Below are 23,127 nucleotides of genomic sequence, written 5' to 3' on the forward strand. Positions count from 1 at the left end.
TGGTTTCTGTTGCCTTGTGTAAGTTCTCATTGAGTTGATCTATCTTCCCCTAAGTTCATTGACCATCATCCTTATAGCCAGTTCTTGTGTGTGTGCTTTTAAATTCTGTATTTGGTAGATTATTTGCCTCCCTCTCATTTAGTTATTTTTCTGGAATTTTAGTCCTGTTCTTTCATTTGGGACCTGTTCCATTGTCTCTTCATTATGGCTGAGTCCCTGTGTTTATTTGTATGTATTAGGTAGATCTGTTGTGTCTCCTGGTCTTGACAGAGAGGTCTTATGTAGAAAGTGTTTTGTGAGGCCTGGTGATGCGGTCTCCCTGGTCACCTGAACTTGGTACTCCAGGGATATCCCCTATTTGGGTTATTTTCCTTCCTATTGTAGTTGGGCCTCAATTGCTGTTGGCAGTTAAGACTGGCTCTGAGGACTGGCTGTGACTAAAGCAGACTAGCTGTTGTGTGTGGGCTGACTCCATGGAGTAGCAGTTGCTTTAGCGGGCCTGTGCTGCCAGCTGAGCTTGTCCTTTGAGTGTGTTATTTGTATGGCTGTTTGGGTGGTGCTCTGATGTGGTCTGAAGTACACCACCGGGTTTGTTGGGTCTGGAGTCTCCTGGGAAATGCTCAGGTGCAGCCCAAAATCAGCTGCCATTTGTGCCAGGCTTGGTGCCACCTGGTAGGAGTTACAAATGATCTGCAGTTGGTGGCTGCTTGTGTTGGGCTTAGATGAAACTGTTTTAGGCCAAGACTGGCTGCTACTTAGGTTTGGGGCCACCTGATGGGAGTTAATAATGCAAGTTGAGATTGTCACTGCTTATGCTGTTTTGGGGCCACTTAGGAAGAGCTCCAGGGCATGCTGAGGCCAGCCTCTGTTTGTTTGAGGTTTGTGTACCTTTGAGGGATTTTGGGAAAGTGCAGCACAATTGAAGCAGGCTGTGTGGAGGAGCCATCGATAGTGGCTTGGACCTGGAGAGTGAGTTGTGTGGGGTGGGGTCTCAGGGAATCACCAGGGTAGGGAGAATTGTGGTAGTCAGTTTGATGGAGAGCACAGAATTGGCTTCCACCTGTGCCGGGCTGGCTGGGTAAGTGGAGAGCTCACCAAGGAACAGTGGTGCCTGCCAGTGCTTCCATTATCTGGAGAGAGTTTTCTCGCTCGTCTCTGCCTCTTCAGCCTTGTCTCTGAAGTTAGTCAATTTAGTGTTTCCTTGTATGTCTCTGGTGCTTCTTGACCTGCTGTTCCTGTGCTGGAGCTTAGAATGAGTGAGTTTTGAGTGAGTTTTTGTGCTGGCCCTTTAAGAGAAGCAAGCTTATCTTGGCCTCCTGCAGCCCTTTGTTTTTCTCAGATTCAATGCCCACTCATTCTCACCACAAGATGTTATAGGGACTCCTCTTCTTTGCACTGGTACCATGGGCTTGTTGGGCCAGGTGTGGGGCTGGACTCCTTGATCTTCAGGTGGAACCTTAACAGCCAATATATCTGTCCTGATTCTTAATCACCACACTATGGGTGTTGGTCCTGCCTGTTCTGCGTCTCTGCCCTTCCTACCAGTTCCCATGTGGGTTTTTCTGTATATACTTAAAGAAATTCTATTCATCTAGTCTTCAGGGGTTCTCAATCATGGTTGTTCTATAATTTAGTTGTAAATTTGGTGTGAACCTAGGAAGAGGTGAGCACAGTTTACCTACTTTGCCATCTTGACTAGAAAACCCAATAATTCATTTTTTTTTGCTTTATGCAGAGATGAAAAATTAGAGAAAACATATTTTGTACTTAAGCACACATTTTTTTATTTTTGATGGTCATCATTATTTTGTGTAGATCTAGATTTCCATTGGTGACACTTTCCTTCTGTTTGGAAGATTTCCTTTAAACATTTCTTATAGTGTGGATCTTCTGGCAATTCTCTCATCTTATATTGAATCTTTTATATTAAAAGCTTCTCTCTAAGTACATAGATATTTTTAAAATTTCATATGTAATTGTGGCCTTCCTTTTGAAAGATGTCTTTTGACTTGCATTGTTTCCATTTAGAAGTTTGCTATCATTCTCATTTTAATACCTATATCTCTCTTCCTAATTTATATGTAGTATAAATTTTCTTTTTTTAAAAAAGATTTTTTTTATCATGGATTCTCTATCATGGATTTTCTATCATGACTAGGATGTTTATTTTCATTCTATTTTTTGTGTGTTTGGGTTGTGTTGAGCATCTTTGAATGTGTAGACTTACTGTTTTTATCAAATTTGGAAAAAATTCGCCATTAAATTTTCAAATAGTTTTTTTTTTCTGATTCCTCTCCCCTTTTCTTTGGGACTAAAATCACATGTAAATTTGCTCACTTGAAGTTGTGACACAATTTACTGATACTTTTTTATTTTCAAATTTTTCTCGTTTCATTTTGTACAGACTATATTGCTGTATCTTCATATTCATTAATTGTATCTTCTTTGGTTTCTAATTAACTGGTAAACCTATTCAGTGTAGTTTTTATCTATAGAAGATAGATTGAACTCTTTTTTATGTCTTCCATGTATCTATTTAATATGCTCAGGCTTTGCTCTACCTTCTTGAATATAGAGAATATGTTATAACCCTTTCAAAGTCCTGGTCTACAAATTCTATCACTTGTGTCATTTCTTGTTCTATTTCTAATAATTTCTTTTCTCCTCGTCATGGGTTATAACTCACTGTTTTCTTGCCTTCCTGGTATTTTTTTTTTAATTCTGTACATTGTAAGTTTTATCCTTTTGGCTTCTGGAAGTTTTTGTACTCCTATAAATTGTCCTAAGCCTTCTTCTGGGAAACAGTTTAGTTAGTTGGAAATAGTGTGATCTTGAGATTTTCCTTAAACTTTGCTAAATAGGATCAGGTATGTCTTCAGTCTATGATAATTTTGCCCCCTGCTAAGACAGTAAGTACCCTTCTGAGTACCTCTGATTTCCTTTGAATCATAAGGTGTTCCACTCTAGTTGGTGGGAACACAAAAATTTTCCCATCCCTGTGTGAGCTGCTGGAGTTGTTCCAAGTTCTTATCATGGGTGGTTCTTTTCCCAGCATTTGGCAATAACCTTATATGCATGTGCTGATCAGTACTTGCCTGAATTCCCTGTAGATCTCTGGATCTCTCTCTCTCTCTCTCTCTCTCTCTCTCTCTCTCTCTCTCTCTCTCTCTCTGTCTCTCTCTCTCTCTCTCTCTCTCTCTGAAGCACTCTCCTTCATGGTACTCTGTCCTGTGAACTCTAACCTCTAGAGTCTCTCTGAACCCCCAGCTCTATTTCATCAACAAAGGGAGTCTGTAGGCTCTTACTGGGTTTCTGTTGCTTGAATACTTTCTCCAGGCAATAAGCTAGAAGAAATCAAAGGGTTCACTTAATTTGTTTTCTTGCTTTCAGAGATCTTATCCTATTCTACCTGGTGGCTGGCTCATGTCTGAAAACCATATTGCATATATTTTTTCCTGTGTGTGTGTGTTTTTTAAAACTGTGTCAGGATGATAAATCTGGTCACTCATATTTCATTTTGGCCAGATGGAAGTTCCAAAATTCAGAGTCACCCAGCATTCAAACTTATTTTGCAAGTAAAAAAGCAGGTCAGTTTAACTTTTGTACCTAGAACCTTTCCATTTCTCCCCCCTCCACTTCCTTCACCCTCCTCCCCTTCCAAATCAAGCTCTGCAGCATCTGGGTCCTTTTGTACCTTTTAAGCTTAGGTCATAAGTTTTCTTTCACTATTTGTATTCTAACTTTATTTTTTATTTTTCTTGTTTCTCAAACATGTTGCAAATCTTGCATATGTGCTTGTTATTTCATCCCCCTGGTGTATGCTTACTTCTTTCTATACATGTCTAACCATTTGTATCTTTAGCTTATTACTTCCTTACTGGAGACTTTCCTGCCAAATGATCTGAAATAGGCTCTCCAACACACATTATTTCATCATGTAATCTTTTTTAAAAAAATATATTTTTATTGAGTTCAGAGAGGAAGGGAAAGGGAGAGATAGAAAGATCAATGGTGCCCTAATCAGTTTGGCTCAGTGGATAGAGCGTCTGCTTGCAGACTGAAGGGTCCCAGGTTCGATTCCGGTCAAGGGCATGTACCTTGATTGCGGGCACATCCCTGGTAGGGGGCGTGCCGGAGGCAGCTGGTCGGTGTTTCTCTCTCATTGATGTTTCTAACTCTCTACCCCTCTCCCTTCCTCTCTGTAAAAAAATCAATAAAATATATTAAAAAAAGAAAAAGAAAGATCAGTGGTGAGAGAGAATCATTGATCGGCTGCCTCCTGCATGTTCCCCACTGGGGATTGAGCCTGCAACCTGGGCATGTGCCCTGACTGGGAATCGAACCGTGACCTGGTTCATAGGTTGACGCTCTACCACTGAGCTATGCCAGTCGGGCTCATCATGTAATCCTGTAGTACCTATAAAGGTGCTATAATTTTCTTTATTTGTTTACTTCTTTATTTCTTTTATTCATTTTACTTATTAATGATTCATTATCTTATTTATTATCTTATGTCACTAGAATATAAGCTATATAATCTCCCTACCATATGGTAGGCATATATTGAATACCTGTTTAATACATAAACAAAAGACATTTAGATAATGAATTTTCCCTATTTTAGTATATAATTTTAAAATAAATATTTTTATTGATTTCAGAGTGAAAGGAAGAGAGAGAGATAGAAACATCATGATAAGAGAGAATCACTGATCAGTTGCCTCCTGCCCACCCCCTACTGGGGATAGAGCCCACAACCCAGCATGTGCCCCATCCGGTATTAAACCATGACCTCCTGGTTCATTGGTCGATGCTCAACCTCTGAGCCATGCAGGCCAGGCATTAGTGCATAGTTTTTAATGGATTTTATATTTATAGGAAAATAAATTGTTAAAGAAGTTAGACTGATTTGTCTTAATAAGACTTTAAGGTTTTAGTATCATTTCTGTCATCTCAATGTGTAGCAATCCATCCCAGCATTCAGTCTCCCAACTCAAATGCTACCTTCCTGACTTTCCTTGCAGAAGAATGTCTTTTTTAAATTTAGTATAGGAACACTTGACTTCAGGATATCATTTACCATTTTCAAATTATTTCTTTCTTCTATTTCTTTTGAGAAATAATTGCATTATGTATTTATCTGTGCCCATTTTTCTCAGTGAGTGAATTTCCTGAGTCATAATACTTAAAATAACATTTAAAAATGATATATGTTTGTACTGTGTTTTCTAACTTATGAAGTGCTTTTTGTACCAATAAGACCCATATTGAGAAACAATGTTGGATCATGATTTGTGAACATTCACGGGTAAAACATCTCTTTCTTTCTTTAATACCAAACTGAATTCTCTTATCTGTCTGTCCCCAACATGTGGTGTACTCTCTGGAACACAGTAGGTATACCTGTTCATTAAATATTTAATAAGTAACTTGAAAAATAAAATTATAAATCAATCAGTTTTAGTAGTCTATGTTTCTTTTCCACATATTTTGGTTAAACTCCAATCTCTGGAACAACCTAGGTTCTCCCCCCCCCCCTCAAATTATAGTCAATGGCAACAAAATCCAGAATATCTGGATTTTTAATTATTTTCTATGATAGCTTTGATTCTTATACAAGTTGGACAAAACCTAGAATTATGATTTCTGCATTAGAAGGGAATTTGTTATCTAGTTTAACCTTTTCATCTAATTCATCTTATCTCTTATTTTATTACTTATATGTGCATTTGTATTTACATTGTTTACCCTGGGGACATCAGTTGTTTTTATATTCTTGTTAGGTTGAGAAATATCCATTATAATGTCCTCCTAACTATTTGATTTAATATTTCAACACAGGATAATTTTTCCCTGCACAGTCTAAAAAAATCTTTCTCAGGTTAAATGGAGCACCAGTGACATATAGTGGTCGTCTAGGTTATTTGCTAGATATTATTACAGAACACATACATACGTTTGTCATGTTTTGCTTTGTAAATATAACAGTAAATTGAACCACACACTAATTTTTCACATTGACATACTAAACTAAGTGTAGGTTATTTTTATACTCACTAGGGCATTACAAGAGTGCATTAGATAAATTTCTACCCAAAGAAATATGACTTACTTAAATTTGAAAAAAGAAAAACATAGTATAGGCATATGTTAGTAGCTACTCAATGTTTTCTAAGAATTTTAAGAGTTTGTAAATGAAAATACCCTATACTTTTCTTGCTAAATATGTTTGTATTTACCCCAAAGTCCAGGAAATAGGAGTGTCTTTGCTGGAAGCCCTGCTATAGTGATGGGTGAAGATTGTGGAAGCATGGATGAGAGAAGACACTCAGATTTCATTACTGAAAAACAATCAGTACAACATATTTGGGGAGAAAATAAAGAAGAGGTGTCAAATTTCCTTGAGGATGTGAACCAGCCAACCCCCAGTCTTCTGCCAGAGAATTTTGAGTCTTTTATTAACGAAAATGCGATCAATTTATTAAGCATAGATCAACAGAGGATAACAAAACCATTTGAAAATTGTGGTTATGACAGTATGGGTATCACCAATTCTGATAAAAATCATCCCTCTGACAGATGCATTTTTAGAAATCCAGGGTTGAATTTTAGTAGTTCTAACTTTAATAAAACAAGTTATTCAGAAAAGTGTCAGCCAAAGAAGAACTATCAGAAAGAATACAACAATAATGAAGGAAATAATCCTAGTACATCTTTTGAGAAGAATTGTTATCCAGCCAGCGCTGAAAAGAAAGGTTGGTGTTATATGTAGAAAGCGTAATAGTCTATTGGGTTTTTCTGTTTTCAATTGTGTGTGTGTGTGTGTGTGTGTACGCATATATATGTGTGTATTTGTGTGTGTGTGTGTATTTGGAGGAATATGAAATTAAAAATAGAATGACATTCTATTATATGACATTGTGGACCAGGCAATGGATCATACTAATAAGCTTCAGATTAAAAAACAGAAATAGTCTATGCTCAAGTTTTAGTTCAATGCATACTTTTATTTTTAAAGGAAAATTTGTAAAGGACTACCAAAAGAAGAAACGACAGATAGAAATCCAGAAATATCCAGTGAACAATATGTAAGTTGTTAGGTAAATGTGGGGAATGCAAATCAGTATCTAGTATAATGCATGTTGAAATGTTGAACTGAGGTAGACATATTACTGTCTTAGTCTGGGCAGGCTGCCCTCAAAGAATGGTTACCAGAGCCCTAACCGGTTTGGCTCAGTGGATAGAGCATAGGCCTGTAGACTGAAAGGTCCCAGGTTCGATTCCGGTCAAGGGCATGTACCTTGGTTGCAGGCACATCCCCAGTAGGAGGTGTGCAGGAGGCAGCTGATCAATGTTTCTCTCTCATCGATGTTTCTAACTCTCTATCCCTCTCCCTTCCTCTCTGTAAAAAAAATTAATAAAATATATTTTAAAAAAATGCTTACCAGAGTCAGAATCTTGGTTCTGTCACCCTACTTGAGAGTATGGTGCTCGTATTTGCCAGCGCAAAAGTATCTTTTAACCTGAATTTTAGTGTTAATTATATTTGTGAAGATTGACTTATGTGTTCAAGAAACATATATCCTCCAGAATACCAATTTATTAATTTACAGTAAGAAATAGAAGGATTACAAGTATAGGAATGCTTACTGACATGATTAGCATATTTTCTAACCTTTGGCAGCGCTCCAGGGGAAAGATGCTTGGTTATTATAGAACCAATAGAAGTAATAGAATTCAAATGTTAATGGCATAAGGAAGCATAGCAATAGTCTATGACACTGCAGTTACAGGTAATTAAAGAAAACTTGTAGTTTCAGAATAGTCCTAACTTTCTTGGTGATAATTGTAATTTAGTCCAATGTTGCTAACTGAAAATCATGAACTAGATATATTTTTATTCTGGAAGTATTTTCTTATGGATGGGATTGGCACAAAAAATTAATTAAAACATACATTCACAACTTATTTAATAAAATCAACAAATTAGATTCTTTGTCAAATCTCTAAATATCCAGACATTTATGAATGGAAAACAGCATGTACGGCTCTGAATTTTTAAACGTACTTTATGAAAATGACTTATAACATGGTTCCTCAACCTGGCTCAGACCCACATCATTCGAGGGACTGATTTTAAAATACAAAACAGTAAGTTTTATATATAATAGATTGATTCCTTAGGATGGAGCTTATGAATCTTTATTTTTTTTTTAAAAAAAGCTTTTCTTACCATCCTGATCCACAGCCAACTTTGGGAGCCATAATTTAGAACAATGATTTTCAGAGGGAATAAGGCAAAGTTTAATATTGTCCTATTTTTTACTGTAGGAGTATTCCTTTGGAGGAATTGAATTCTAAGAAATCATGGGACTTTGGACTTAGTGAGGTAACATATATTTTACATTATATTTCTAATTCAGTGCTATTTTTATGTTATATTTTAGTGTTTGCAGTTTATTTTGACTTAAGGTTAACTTTATCAAAAACTTTCTTTGTAAGCTAACTATTTTTCTTATATTTTCTCACTCTGAGGAAACTATAGCTTAGATCTGGAACTAAAATAATACCTTTTCAGAAACTGTAATGTGCTTTATTTGAGACAAACCAATTTAGGTATACTTAAAATTCTTTTGATCAATCCTATGAAAGTTCTTACAAGATGAAAATTCTTACAAGATGAAAATTTTTTATATTTCAATGTGCTACAGGGGAACATGGTTATATATATATGTACAGGGATGCTGAAACATCTATAAACAATGGTTGTATAAGTTGTAACATTTGCTCATAATAAGGATGTATGATTGTTGCAACAGTCCAGGCATTGTGCTAGGAGCTTTTTATACTGTATTAGTATTCTACAAGAGCCTGATATTGTAAAGTACTCACAGCAAAAGAGACTCAAGTTCAGAGAGATTAAATAACTTGTTCAAGGTCACACACTCAAACCAGTATTCAAACTCTTATCTTATCTGACTCCAAAGTTTTAACTATTTTCTTTTTTTTAAATATATTTTATTGATTTTTTACAGAGAGGAAGGGAGAGAGATAGAGAGCCAGAAACATCGATGAGAGAGAAACATCGATCAGCTGCCTCCTGCACATCTCCTACTGGGGATATGCCCGCAACCCAGGTACATGCCCTTGACCGGAATCGAACCTGGGACCTTTCAGTCCGCAAGCCGACGCTCTATCCACTGAGCCAAACCGGTTTCGGCCTATTTTCTTTTGTTATATTCAATTAATATGCATTGAGTACATTATGAATTCATTTAATAGATATTTATTGGCTCCAATATTCTGGGGATACAGTGGTGAAAAAACAGTGTTTGTTCTCATAAAGCTTATATTCTACTAGAGGCCCGGTGCGTGAAATTCATGCACAGGGTTGGAGTTGGGCCTTAGACCGGCCTGCACCCTCTCGCAATCCAGGACCCCTCGGAGGATGTCTGAATGATGGTTTATTAAATTTGAAGAGGTGATTCCTGTGGGATCAGGCCTTAACTGGCAGTCAGACATCCCTCTCACAATCCGGGATCGCTGGCTCCTAACCGCTCACCTGCCTGATCACCACTAACTGCTCACCTGCCTGCCTGATTGCCCCTAACCACTTGCCTGCCTGCCTGATTGCCCCTAACCACCTCTGCCTGCCTGCCTGATTGCCCCTAACCACTCACCCACCTGCCTGATTGCCCCTAACTGCTCTCCTGCCTGCCTGATCACCCCTAACCACTCTGCATGCCTGCCTGATCGCCCCTAACTGCTTGCTTGCCTGCTTGATTGCTCCTAACTACCTCTGCCTCAGCCCCCAACTCCAAGGCTTTATCAGGAAGGTTGTCCGGAAGGTCGTTCGGCTGTCTGGTCTGATATTATGCTTTTATTATTATAGATTATACACTAGACTCTGCAAGGTTGAGAGATGAAGGGACCTGGAACCAACCTTTAAGAAGTTGTAATCTAGTGGCTAGACAGAAACAGAAAAAATCTAATGCATTTAGATAAAATGCTCCATTGGGGTTTATACAAAAGGGGAGTGGGAGCCTAGTAAAAGACACTTTTAAATTTGATCTGGGTAATAATAAGCTTACCAAATGGACCAAATGCCTTCATCCTATGAAGAAGGAGCAACATATATAGAAACTAAGATGTGAGAGAATATAGCTTGTTTTAGAAACTAAATTATTGTTATTATTACTACTATAGTACAAATTACAAATGATGGGGAGATGGCAAGAAATAATTTTGGACATTATAAAGGGCCAGGTTATAAAAGACCTTGTATAACATATAGTAGTTTAATTTGCTATCACTGAACAGAAAGAAAGCCCCTGAAAATTTTTTAGCAAAAGAGTATGATGACATCAGACTATTAAAAAGTTGTGTCTGGCAACAATGAGGAGAGATTTGAGGGGTGTCAAGGCAGGGTCAAAAATAATGATGGCTTGAAGTTGACTAGTGGCAGCAATTATGGAGATGAGGGAAGAGCTATCAAAAAGATTTAGAAGATTTAGATTTGATGATTATATTAAAGGAGAAGGAAAAATTTAAAGACCTGGAATTTGTATTTGGGTAAATGATTGGGTTATTGATGGGATGATGCCATTTACTGAGATTGAAAACATAGGAGGAGGTTGCAGAAAAGATAAACTGTTCACCAAAATTCATGTACTATATGTTTTAGAATAAAATTATCACTGTGAAGTGAATATATTTCAGCCAAGGAACATATTTCCTAATCTTCTATCCATCTGAGTGCAGCCACGTGGCTAGATCTCAATAATGGGATGTTAGCAGATGTGAGATGCATCATTTTCAAGGACTGTAAGAATTGAGAATTCCTTTTCCAGTCTTATTCTTTAAATGCCAGCTGGCACCGTAGCCTTAAGGGATGATTGGAGCCTCTAAATGCCACAAGATGGGACGGATTGGGCCTCTAAATCAACAGTGGAAAAAAAAAATGCTGACCAGGAAAACTCATTTTAGATTATTACCTGAGAGAGAAATAATAGTGTTTGAGCATTATTCATTTGGTGATTAAAAAAACAAAAACCTAGCATCACTCGGACTATTGTAAATAATGCTGCAATGAACATAGGGGTGAGGATAACCTTTTTGAATTAGTGTCTTCATTTCCTTCAAAAAAAAAAAAAACAGAAGTAGAGTTAATGGATTATATGGCAGTTCTATTTTTAAATTAAAAAAATATTTTTATTGATTTCAGAGAGGAAGGGAGATGGAGAGAAAGATAGAAACATCAGTGATGCAGGTGCAGGTCTTAAAAATTCAGGTACCATATGTGAGGTCCAAACCATTTGTTCCCAGGGAGGAGCTTGGAGTTGTGTGTTCCCTCCCAAGTGGATTGCCCCTCCTGGCATGGAGTTTATGGCGAAATTGTGTCTCAGCATCTCAGCCTCTCCTAACCATTTTGATGGGGGGTTTTGTTTTTAAATCATTTGCTTGGTGTGTAGTAAGGAGTCTCTTAGCTAGATTTTGGATTTCTTTCAGAGGAAATTGTTTCTTATGTAGCTATAGTTTCGGTGTGTCCATTGGAGGAGGTGAGTTCAGGATCCTCCGTTGTCACCATCTTGAACTGAAGCATATTTAATTTTAAAGTAGCAGAAGGAAAAGTTTAAATATGATTGTTTAAATGGTACTTTCTTCACTGGAGAAATGAAGACACATAGAAGAACTTCAGAATTGAAAGGAGTGGGGATGCCACACTAGGAAACCTGTTCAAGGTGGTAACACATCTACATAAATGGTAAACAAAATGTAAGGAATGAAACCCGCTTAGCAATTAATATATTAAATTTGAAGAGGTGATTTTTCTTATCAAGATTTAAAGAAGAATAAATTGAGAAGAAAAAATAACCTATATATTTTTTTAAAATCTACACTAATAAAAGAAATACATGCAAATTGACCGCACCTTCACTATGCCTTAAGCCATGCCCACCAGCCAATCAGAGCAACTATATGCAAATTAACCCAACCAAGATGGCAGCCAGCAGCCACAGAGCTGGAGCAAGCAGGAGGCTTGGTTGCCCCAATGATGGAAGAAGCCAAGCTTCCCGCCTGCCGTGGCTGGCTCTGAGCAACACTCAAAGCAACAAAGTTTCAATTATAGAAGGTAAATAAACCCCAGATACCTGCTTTCAGCTGGCCGTGGCCACGGAGCTAGAGCAAGCAGGAGGCTTCCCTCCCACCCGCCCTGGCTGGCTCTGAGCTCCTCTCAAGGCTACAAAGTTTCAATTATAGAAGGTAAATAAATCCCAGAATTAAAAAAAGAAAAAGAAAAAAGAGGCTGGGAGCTTCCGTCACCAGGGGGGGGTTGGCCAGCCTGAAAATGGCCCTCAGCCCCTCACCCAGACTGGCCAGGCACCCCAGTGGGGACCCCCCACCTTAAAGGGGGTGTGGACAGCCTGAAAACAGCCATCAGCCCCTCACCCAGGCTGGCCAGGCACCCCAGTGGGCACCCTCACCCTGAAGGGGGTGTGACCAGCAGCAAATAGCCATCAGCCCCTCACCCAGGCTAGCCAGGCACCCCAGTGGGGACCCCCACCCTGATCCAGGACACCCTTCAGGGCAAACCAGCTGGCCCAAACCCGTGTAGCAGGCCTCTATCCTATATAATAAAAGGGTGATATGCAAATAGACACTAACAGCAGAACGACTGGGAATGACTGGTCACTATGACACACAGCACCAGGGGGCAGATGCTCAATGCAGGATCTGCCCCCGGTGGTCAGTGCACTCCCACAGGGGGAGCTCTGCTCAGCCACAAGCCAGGCTGATGGCTGCCAGTACAGCGGTGGTGGTGGGAGCCTCTCCTGCCTCCTCAACAGCGCTAAGGATGTCCGACTGCAGCTTAGGCCTGCTCCCCGCTGGCAAGTGGACACCCCCCGAGGGTTGCCGGGCTGCCAGAGGGATGTCTGATGGCAGCTTGGGCCTGATCCCCCAGGGAGCAGGCCTAAGCCAGCAGGTGGACATCCTCTGAGGGGTCCCAGGCTGCAAGAGGGCATAGGCCAGGCTGAGGGACCCCCCCGAGTGCACAAATTTTTGTGCACCAGGCCTCTAGTGTAAAATATAATAAAGGTTGAACATAAAAAGATATACATAAAGAAACTATATAGTATTAGAGCAAGGAAGTAAAGATACCTATTCAGAAAAGAGAAGATACAGAGTTACTGAGCCATACCACTTAATCCTCCTGGGCAGGCATTGTGAAGGCTTACTTTCTAAAGGATGGAGGCATTTCTTGAACAATTCAGTTTCTTCTCTTTAGGATGCTCTTGTTTGTCTGTTATCCTCCAGCAACAGATCTGAAGTGGATATAGGAGTGTGTGCCAGCTCTGGAGTCTGTCTAGCTTTCTCAGTTTGTTCCTGCTGCAAGTTTGGGGCTTGAATATTTTTTGAAGTTGAACATACAAGACTTTAAGAATGATTGGATAGTGGGGTTGGATCAAAGGCTCTGCTGAATAAAGTTATTTCTGACCTCAGGCTAGTAAGGACTCTACTTTAACTGGTGGTTCCCATATTTGAAGTTTATGGTGATTTCAGTGAGCAGAAATAAAGAGGAAGTGGAGGATTGTGGAGAATATTTTTATGGGTCAGGTCTTGCAGTAGTGTACACTACTTCTGCCCATCACCAGAACTTAAATTACATTTCCAAATTTAGTCCAAAGGAGGCTAGGATACATAATCTAGTTGTATGCCTAAAAGGAAAGGAAACTGGGTTGGTTGCAACTAGATGGTTTCTCCTTTACCCCACCTATTTGTCTATCTAAAACTGTATATCACAGAGAATATATATTAACTGTAAGTCCATGATACATTTGCAAACATAATTCATGCAGTAAGCCACAAAGTCCAAGAGATTTATCTAAGGAGTGATTGACATCATAGCCACATTCTCTCATAAAAATTCATCGAATTAGATTATCAACACAACAAAAAATGATGCTTAACCTCCCTTACTTTCTTTGACATTAAGAAACACTCTGGTTTTAAAAAATAAAAAGAATGAAAGATGAATTATATAGAAACTAGAGGCCCGGTGCACGAAGATTTTTGCATGGTGGGGGATGGTGGGTCCCTCAGCCTGACCTGCACCCTCTCCAATCTGGGAGCCCTCAGGGGAGCCCTCTCCAATCCGGGAGTTTCTGTCTGTCTTTGCAATCATATGAGTGAATTGTCTGCGACCCCTAACCCAGTTTTGTTTGTTGCTCACAGAATAATAGAGGCATCTTTTTTCTTTGCTTCATTGGAGATTTCCTGGTAGTTTTAGGATATCTTCTCTTTAATTTTTCCTACACACTCTGATTTTACTTATGACTCTCACCTTTGCTTTCCCTCCATCCCCCACCACAACAGTAAGTTGCTGCAGGTCCACTTTGCTCTAATGTCTAGGAGATCCATCTGCCACCAGAACTACGATTCCCAGCATTCCTGGTGCTCCCTGTGCTCTGAGGCAGCCATGTCCCCCAAAGCTGCCGGCTCTCCCGCTCTGCTCTCTTCCTGTTGGCTGTGCATGCAAATTAACCTGCCATCTTTGTCGGGTTAATTTGCATATTCACTCCTGATTGGCTGGTGAGCGTAGTGGAGGGACAATCAATTTACATGTTTCTCTTTTATTATATAGGATTGGTGGAAAATAAAACCAATGCTGTGCTCTACAGAAAATTTATAGCTGTAAAAGTTTTTATTCAAAAAACCTGAAAATGAAAATAACAGAATAAATCTTCAAATAGCTTAATAGCTTTGTCTTTTTTCAACTGCATTTACTGTAACTACCTAAAGCCTTTTCTGTTTGTCAGTAATTCTTTTCTTAGCAAGTGTTTATTCCAGGGGTGGGCAAACTTTTTGACTCGAGGGCCACAATGGGTTCTTAAACTGGACCAGAGGGCCGGAACAAAAGCATGGATGGAGTGTTTGTGTGAACTAATATAAATTCAAAGTAAATATCATTACATAAAAGGGTATGGTTTTTTTTTTTTTTTTTTTTTTTTTTTTAGTTTTATTCATTTCAAACGGGCTGGATCCGGCCCGTGGGCCGTAGTTTGCCCACGGCTGGTTTATTCTTTTGCTTATGTTTCTAAAGCAATTTTAATTTTATTTATTGTTCATCACAGGCTAATGTTTGTACTTTTTAAAACAAAATTCTTTCTGTTCAGTTAAAGTCATATGAAGGAAGAATACTATAGAAAAGAATTGGTGGGATGAAAAGAGAGATATAGTGGACATTATTGTATATACTTGGGAGTTGTTAAAATTTTTTTCTTCTAGAATCTGATTGAAGAAGGAGGAACATGTTCTATAAAAGGTGCACCAAAATCTACAAAGAAAATCTTTAACAGTAAGTAAATTTTATCTTAAAAAAACACATTGAAATGGAAATCAGTTCATTTAAACAAATTTTTTATAAATGTTTTGCCAGCTAGTACTTTTCACAGTTAACTTAGAATATAGTAGTAGTTCAATTGACCTTTTAAATTTTTTGGTAAAATATATTACACATGATAAATACACAGTTTAACAAATAAAACAGATATCTTTGTACTAACTTTGTACTTTAAGAAATAATGCATAACAAATACTTTTGAAGAGCTTCTCTATTGCATTACCTCTTCTGCCCCCTAGAGGTAACTATTATCCTGACTTTGATTTTGTGATACTACACACACTTCCATAGCTTGGTTTTGAACTTTCTACAAATTGAGGCAAATTCTATTTTTTTGCAACTTGCTTTTTTTTGTTGTTGTTGTTCATCCAGCACTATATTTTTAAGTTTATCTACTTTAAATTTGTGACTCTAGTAATTTCATTTAATTAATTTATTTAAATATATTTTTATTGATTTAAGAGAGGAAGGGAGATGGAGAGAGAGATAGAAACATTAATGAGAGAGAATCATAGATTGGCTGCCTCCTGCGTGCCCACACTGGGGATCGAGCCCACAACCTGGGCATATACCCTGACCAGGAATCAAACTGTGACCTCCTGGTTCATAGGTTGATGCTCAACCACTGAGCCATGCTGGCTGGGCTCTAGTAATTTTAATATTTGTTTACTGCTATACTGCCTTTTATTATATAAATGTACCGTAATATACTTGTGCATCTTTTGGCAATGATTATTTAGGTTGTTTTGAATATTTTGCCATGGTAAACAATGCTACTCTGGTAATTCTTGGCATTTCACCTGCCATACGTGTATAAAAGTTTCTCTGAGGTATAGTTCTAGTAGTAGAATTGGCTAGTTCATGTAATACACACATCTTCACCTCTTTAGGTAATACAAAATTGTTTTCCAAAGTATTTTTGCCAGTTTAAACTTCCATTAGCAAGAGATAAGAGTTCTAGATGCTACATGTTCTCACTTCAACTGGGTTAGTTTCTTTATCGTTATTAGCATTCTATCTCATTATAATTTTATTTTATGTTTCCCTAATTGTTAATTAGGTTGATTGGCCATCTATGTGTTATCTGTGAAATGCCTTTCATATCTGCTGCCCATGTTTATTTTAGGAATTTTGTTTCTCCTTATTAGATGTGTCTTTTAAATATAACTCCGTGTATGTATCCTATATATGTTTCATATATCATAGATACTAATTGTTTGTAGGCTTGTGTGTAGCAAATACATATCTGAGTGGTCTTTATATTCTGTACTGTCTTTTTATGGACAAAAGTTTAGGACACTTTTTAGATATTCTGTGATGGAGTCTTTAGAATATGTTGTCTTGTAGGTTTCCTAGAAATCTTTTTGGACTTTTTATTTTTTATTTAAGTTATGACTTTGTAAAATATTACCTTGATTTCTATCCCTGTTTTATCTGTCTTATATGAGTAACTGTATTTGTTGGTTATGGTTTATTATTTCAGTGTTTTTTTTTTTTAATATATTTTTATTGATTTCAGAGAAGGGAGAGAGAGAAACATCAGTGATGAGAGAGAATCATTGATTGGCTACCTCCTCGTGCCCCTCACTGGGGATCAAGCCCGCAACCTGGGCATGTGCCCTTGACTAGAATCGAACCCGGGACCCTTCAGTCTGCAGGCTGATGCTCTATCCACTGAGCAAAACCAGCTAGGGCTCCAGTGTGTTTTTATAAATAAAGCCTAAAATATACATAAATACACATGTACAGATGTCTTAGTTCCCTGTCTTTCTCACTGTAAATGTAATATAGGATATTTTATTTAATATAGAATCTACACTAATAAAAGAGAAAAATGGTAATTGGTGTACGACGATACCCTTTTCATTGGCTAATCAGGGCTATATGCAAATTAACTGCCAACTAAGATTGGCAGTTAACTGCCAACAAGATGGCGGCTAATTTGCATATGTAGGCACAATGCAGGGAGGCGAAAGGGAAAGCAGGAAGAAGCCCCCTGCCACTGACAGTGATCGGAAACCCACGGGGGAGCTAAGAGCTGGGGGTCAGGGCAAAGGCGGCCCCAGCCATGATCGGAGAATCAGGCGCCTCTGCCGCCCTGGCCAGTGATAGCAGGAAGTAGGGGTGGAGCCAGCGATGGGAGCTGAACACGGTCGAAGCTGGCAGTCCCGGGAGCTAGGGGTCCCTTGCCTGGGCCTAAAGCGGAGCCCACGATCGCGGGGCCGCTGCAGCTGCGGGTCCCCGCTGCCTGAGCCGGACGCCTCAGCCAGAGGCGTTAGGACTGGGCAGGGGCGGAGCCTGCAACCGCAGGAAGCTGGGGGTCCCCTGCCCAGGCCTGACACCTCTGCCGGAGGCCTCAGGCCTGGTCAAGGGGCCGATCCGGTGGTTGGTGATCGGAGGGTGATGAGGGTCAACTCCTCTGGCCGAGGCATCAGGCCTGGGCGGGGGGCTGGGGGTCCCCTACCCAGGCCTGATGCCTGGGCCAGAGGCATCAGGCCTGGGTGGGGGGCGGAGCGGGGATTGGGGGGATATGATGGTCCCCTTGCCCAGGCCTGAAGCCTGGGTCAGAGGCGTCAGGCTTGGGCAGGGGGGTGGAGCAAGCGATCAGAGGGAGATGGGGGTCCCCTGCCCAGGCATGATTCCTGGGCCAGAGGCCTCAGGCCTGGGCAAGGGGCAGAGCCAGCAATCGGAGGGGTCTGGGGGTCCCCTGCCCAGGCCTGATGCCTGGGCCAGAGGCATCAGGCCTGGGCTGGGGGCAGAACCAGTGATGAGGGGAAATGAGGGTCCCCTGCCCAGGCCTGACACCTCTGTCAGAGGCATCAGGCCTGGGCAAGGGGCCGATCCTGCGATTGGAGGGTGATGGGGGTCAATGCCTGAGGGCTCCCAGTATGTGAGAGGGGGCAGGCTGGGCTGAGGGACACTCCCCCCCCCACACACACCCAGTGCACGAATTTCGTGCACCGGGCCCCTAGTATTTTATAAATGAATTTAATGGATTCATTTATTTAATAAAATATTTTATAGATTTCTCCATAACTAAACATTTCCTCATCCTTTATTTATGACTAGAGGCCCGGTGCCCCTTTCCCCACTGTGACCCTCCTCATGTGGCACCAGTCTCGGGCAGCGCGCTTTGGCCTGATCCATGCGAGCAAGACTGAGAAGCAGGGTGAGGGGCGCAGCCTGGCCACCTGTGTGTCCAGCTCCTTTGCTCTCTGAGTCCCGACTAGCGACAGCCACCTGGCGCCCTGGGCCGGAGGGTACTGCTCAGGAGGCCAGGAAGGCAGAGGAGAGAAACCCTGTAGGTCTGCTGCCTGCCCAGTAGCCCAGGACCTGGCACCACCAGAAATGGACAGGCTCAGAACACACTGAGCTTGGGGGTAAGGCAGCTGCCTGTGAGGGGCCTTGCTATCAGCCGGCTCCTGGTGGATCGCACCTCAAAGGAAACTCGGTCTTTGGTTCCTTAGTTCAGTCTATCACAGCTAAAGAGGAGCAGCTGGGCACATTTTAGGGGAGAATTAAGACTAAGACAGTGTGTTCTGTTCTGTGGAGATTGCTACCCAGTTGTCTTAGGCCTAAATTCCAGGTGATTGTGGGGCCTGGCTCTGCCACTGGGGCCTGCATCTTTCAGTTGGCCTGTATTTGTTGTAAGGGCCCAAAGAGAAGAAGGGGAATAAGTTTTTCGATGCAATGGATTTGACCAGTAGACAAAGGAGAGTGCTGGGCTGTGTCTAATGTACACACAGAAACACCAGCTCTGAGTCTGCCTGGCCAAAGGGAGCTCAGGGCCTGATTGCAGAGCTTTTTGGTGGTTTCTGTTTCCTTGCTGAGGCTGTCCTTCTGGGAAGCCTGGGGCCCATGCTCAGCTCCAGCTCAGTGGGTCTTCTCCAGGCCCCTCCCCCGCACTGCCATGCTGGCCAACTGGACCCCACTCATGCACGAATTTGTGCAACGGGCCTCTAGATTTGTTACAGTGTTGCTTAGATGCTGTAGGAACTTAACTCCTGTTTATACCAATTAGCCTATGATAAAACTGGTTTATAGTTATATGTTTGTTTTCATTTAAAGTTGCAGAATCTATCAACAACGTTAAGTGAGGACTTAATGTACATTGTGTTTTTTTTTCAGTTTTTTTTTAATTTCAAGAAAAAAGACTTTAAATATAATAATGTTACATGTAATAAATCTTAATATGTCAAGAAAAAGATCTTAAATATAATAATGTTACATGCAATAACCATTAATATCTCAAGGAAAGCTATTTTAAATATGATAACATTACATGCAATAAACACCAATTATTCAAGAAAAATGACCTTACATATAATAATACATGCAATACATGAGGTGGGTCTCTTGTAGACAGCATATAGTTGGGTCATGTTTTTGTATCCATTCAGCTACCCTGCACCTTTTGATTGGAGCATTTAATCCATTTACATTTAGAGTTATTATTGAGAGAGTTTTATAGCCATTTTAATTCTGTATGGCTAGGTTTCTCTCTCTGTTTCTTCTTCTCAGCAATCCCTTTAGCATTTCTTGTAATGCTGGCTTGGTGGTGATGAACTCCTTTAGACTTTTTTTAACTGGGAAGCTCTTTATTTGACCGTCTATTTTGAATGATAGCCTTGCTGAATATAGTAACCTTGGTCTCAGATCCTTGCTTTCCATTACCTTGAGAACTTCATGCCATTCCCTTCTGGCCTGTAGAGTTTCTGATGAGAAATGAGGTGTCAGCCTTATGGGAACTCCTTTATAAGTAACAGTTTTCTCATGCTGCCTTTAAGATTTTCTGTTTGTCTTTAATTTTTGGCATTTTAATTATGATGTGTCTGGGTGTGGGTCTGTTTTGGTTCTTCTTGTTTGGGGTTCTCTGTGCTTCCTGAACTGGTGTGACTTTTTTCTTTACCAGGTTAGAGAAGTTTTCTACCATTATTTCTTCAAACACCTTCTCTATTCCTTTCTCCCTTTCTGCCTCTTCTGGCACACCTACTATTCTAATATCATTATGTTTCACATTGTCCCACAGTTCCCTTAAGCTGTCCTCCTGTTTTTTAATTGTTTCTTTTTTTCTTTTTGGCTCTCTGATTGAGTGATATTTTCAACTCTGTCTTATAATTCACTCATTCAAACCTCACCTTCCCCTAATCTGCTTGTATTTCTTCTAATGCATTCTTTATTTATGTTATGTCATTCTTTATCTCAGACTGTTCTTTTTTCATAGTTACTATATCTTTTTTCATACTGTTGAGCATTTTTAACATCATTACTCTGAACTCTGTTTCAGATAAATTTCTTATCTCTGCTTCATTTATCTTCTTCTGGAGAATTCTCTAGTTCTTTCATTTGGGGGTTGTTTCTTTGTTTCCTCATTTTGGTTGTTTGGGTTTGTGACTATGTATTAGGTAGATCCTCCACACCTCTCAATCTCTAGTGTAAGACAGTGTCAAAAGCAGTTTCTGACTAGTTGGACCAGGCAAAGACTCAAAGCCTCCAGAGATCTCCTCTGTCTACAGAACAATAGGATTTCTACTTGAATTGTCCCCAGTCAATAGTCCTCAGGTGTGGTGAGAGTTTTTTTTAACAGAGTGGGCAGCTGCTTCTGCCTGGAGGCTAATTGTGACTTTTAATCTCTTAAGTAGCCTCAGGGCAAGGTGTTTTCCAATAGTGCGGTGGTTCTCAACCTTCCTAATGCCATGACCCTTTAATACAGTTCCTCATGTTGTGATGACCCCCAGCCATAAAATTATTTTCATTACTACTTCATAACTGTAATTTTGCTACTGTAAACAATATGTAATTATATATGTGTTTTCCGATGGTCTTAGGCGACCCCTGTGAAACGGTCATTCGACCCCCAAAGAGGTCGTGACCGACAGGTTGAGAACCGCTGCAATAGGGTGTATTGACTATTTTCTCCCCAGGCAAGGCAGATGTCTTTGTGGGAAGATGTCCTCTTCTATGTGAGGGAATGACTCAGCCCAGGAAACTTGGGATGTCTGCCTTCTGAGCTCTATCCCCTGAGTCCCCAGTCCTGGGTTCCGCTCTCACAGCTCCAGTCCACTTCACCCTTCCTCTGCCAGAGCACAAGGTGGGTGGCTCCACTGGGAATTTTTGTGCATTGGTCCTTTAAGTGGGTGCCTGAACTTTCAGCTGCCACTCCCTGGCAGATAGCACCCTACTGCTTTTCACAGCCAGATGTTATATGGGTATCCTCCTCAGTTTGGTGCTCTCTGCAGGGGAGCCCAGCTTCGGGATTAGATCCCAGAATCTCAATGGCATCCCTCAGCTGAGATATCTCTCTGGGACTTCAGTTGCCTTCTGTGGGTGCCTGGCCAGTTCTTTCTTGCCTCCGCGCCTACTACCAGTCCCTATGTAGTCTCCACCTTCGGTCCTTGGGTATCACGATTCTCTCCTGTGAGTTTTCCATTGATTATTTAGGAAGCCTTTTCGTATTTGAGTTGTAATTCCAGCTTGTTTCCGGGAGCATGTCCGTGCAGCAGCTTCCTACTCTGCAGCCATTTTTAATCTTGTACATTGTTTTTTAGGTAGAGTTTTTCCAAATTCCCTGTTGTATCATGTAGCAGTTCCACCAGAAATGTGCCTTTTACTCCATAACCTCAGCAAGAGAAATTAATGTCAAATTTAGGAATTTTAGCGAGTCTTAATAAAGATGGAAGTTTGAGTTTGTAATCTGTCTGAGTGAAGCCCAGCATCTTTTAAAAAATGTCCAATGGCTATTTGCATTTCTTTTTCCATGAATTCTCTATTTATATTTTTTACCAATTGAGTTTTAGACTTTTTTCTTGATATTTAAGAATTTTTATATATTAAAGAGATTTAGGTTTTTGTGAAATGTCACAAATATTTTCTCCTACTTTGTTACTGGTTTTTGGTTTTTACTTTGCTTGTAGTGTTTTTTTGTTTTGCAAAGGCACCATTTTTATGCAGTTAGTTTTATCAATCTTTTTATAATTTGCTCTACACTCCCAGGCTAAATTCACTTATATTTTCTTCTGGTATTAATATGATTTTATATTTTTACATTTAAATCTTTAACCCATTTGGAGTTTATCCTGATTTAAACTGTTAAATATGTATTGATTCAAGTTTAAATTTTTAGTCTAAAAGAAGCCCATTTTTTAATTTATCTTTTATTAAATTTATAGGGATGACATTGGCTAATAAAATTATATAGGTTTTAAGTAATACATCATCTGTATATTGCATTGTGTAAGTAAAGGATAAAGGGAGTCAAATATGTATATGGTGATGGAAGGAGATTTGACTTTGGGTGGTAAACACTGATTCAAGTTTTTTTGTACATTTTTTAAAATCCTCACCTGGGGATATTTTTCCATTGATTTTTAGAGAGAGTGGAAGAGGCAGTGAAAGACAGAGAGAAATATTGATGTGAGAGAAACACATCGATTGGTTGCTTCCTCCACACGCACTGACCAGGGTCTGGGCTGGGGAGGAGTCTGCAACCGAGGTATGTGCCTTTGACCGAATCAAACCCTGGAACCTTCGGTCTGCAGGCCAACGCTTTGTCCACTGAGCCCAACCAGCTAGGGCTGATTCAAGTTTTTAAAATACATCTTTTCCCTAGGTGTTTATGATACCACTTTTATTATGTACTAACTTTCCATATATACTGGGTCTGGTCTGGTGCTTTCTTTACTGTTCCATTGGTCTTTCCTAATTTTCATGTGCTAATATCATAC

At 40.0% G+C, this 23,127-nt stretch overlaps 1 protein-coding gene across 1 annotated transcript in view; it reads left to right on the forward strand.

Annotated features, from left to right (window-relative positions):
• The window catches only part of REDIC1 (regulator of DNA class I crossover intermediates 1), a 65,489-nt gene that overhangs the window by 36,738 nt on the left and 5,624 nt on the right, over positions 1–23,127 (forward strand). The window contains exons 9-12 of the mRNA XM_059681136.1: positions 6,247–6,755; positions 7,019–7,088; positions 8,332–8,389; positions 15,289–15,358. Coding sequence (XP_059537119.1) covers positions 6,247–6,755; positions 7,019–7,088; positions 8,332–8,389; positions 15,289–15,358 — 707 coding nt within the window. The remainder of the gene's footprint in view (positions 1–6,246; positions 6,756–7,018; positions 7,089–8,331; positions 8,390–15,288; positions 15,359–23,127) is intronic.

This window comes from Myotis daubentonii, chromosome 2 (genome assembly GCF_963259705.1).
Source record: "Myotis daubentonii chromosome 2, mMyoDau2.1, whole genome shotgun sequence".
NCBI classification, from domain to species: domain Eukaryota; kingdom Metazoa; phylum Chordata; class Mammalia; order Chiroptera; family Vespertilionidae; genus Myotis; species Myotis daubentonii.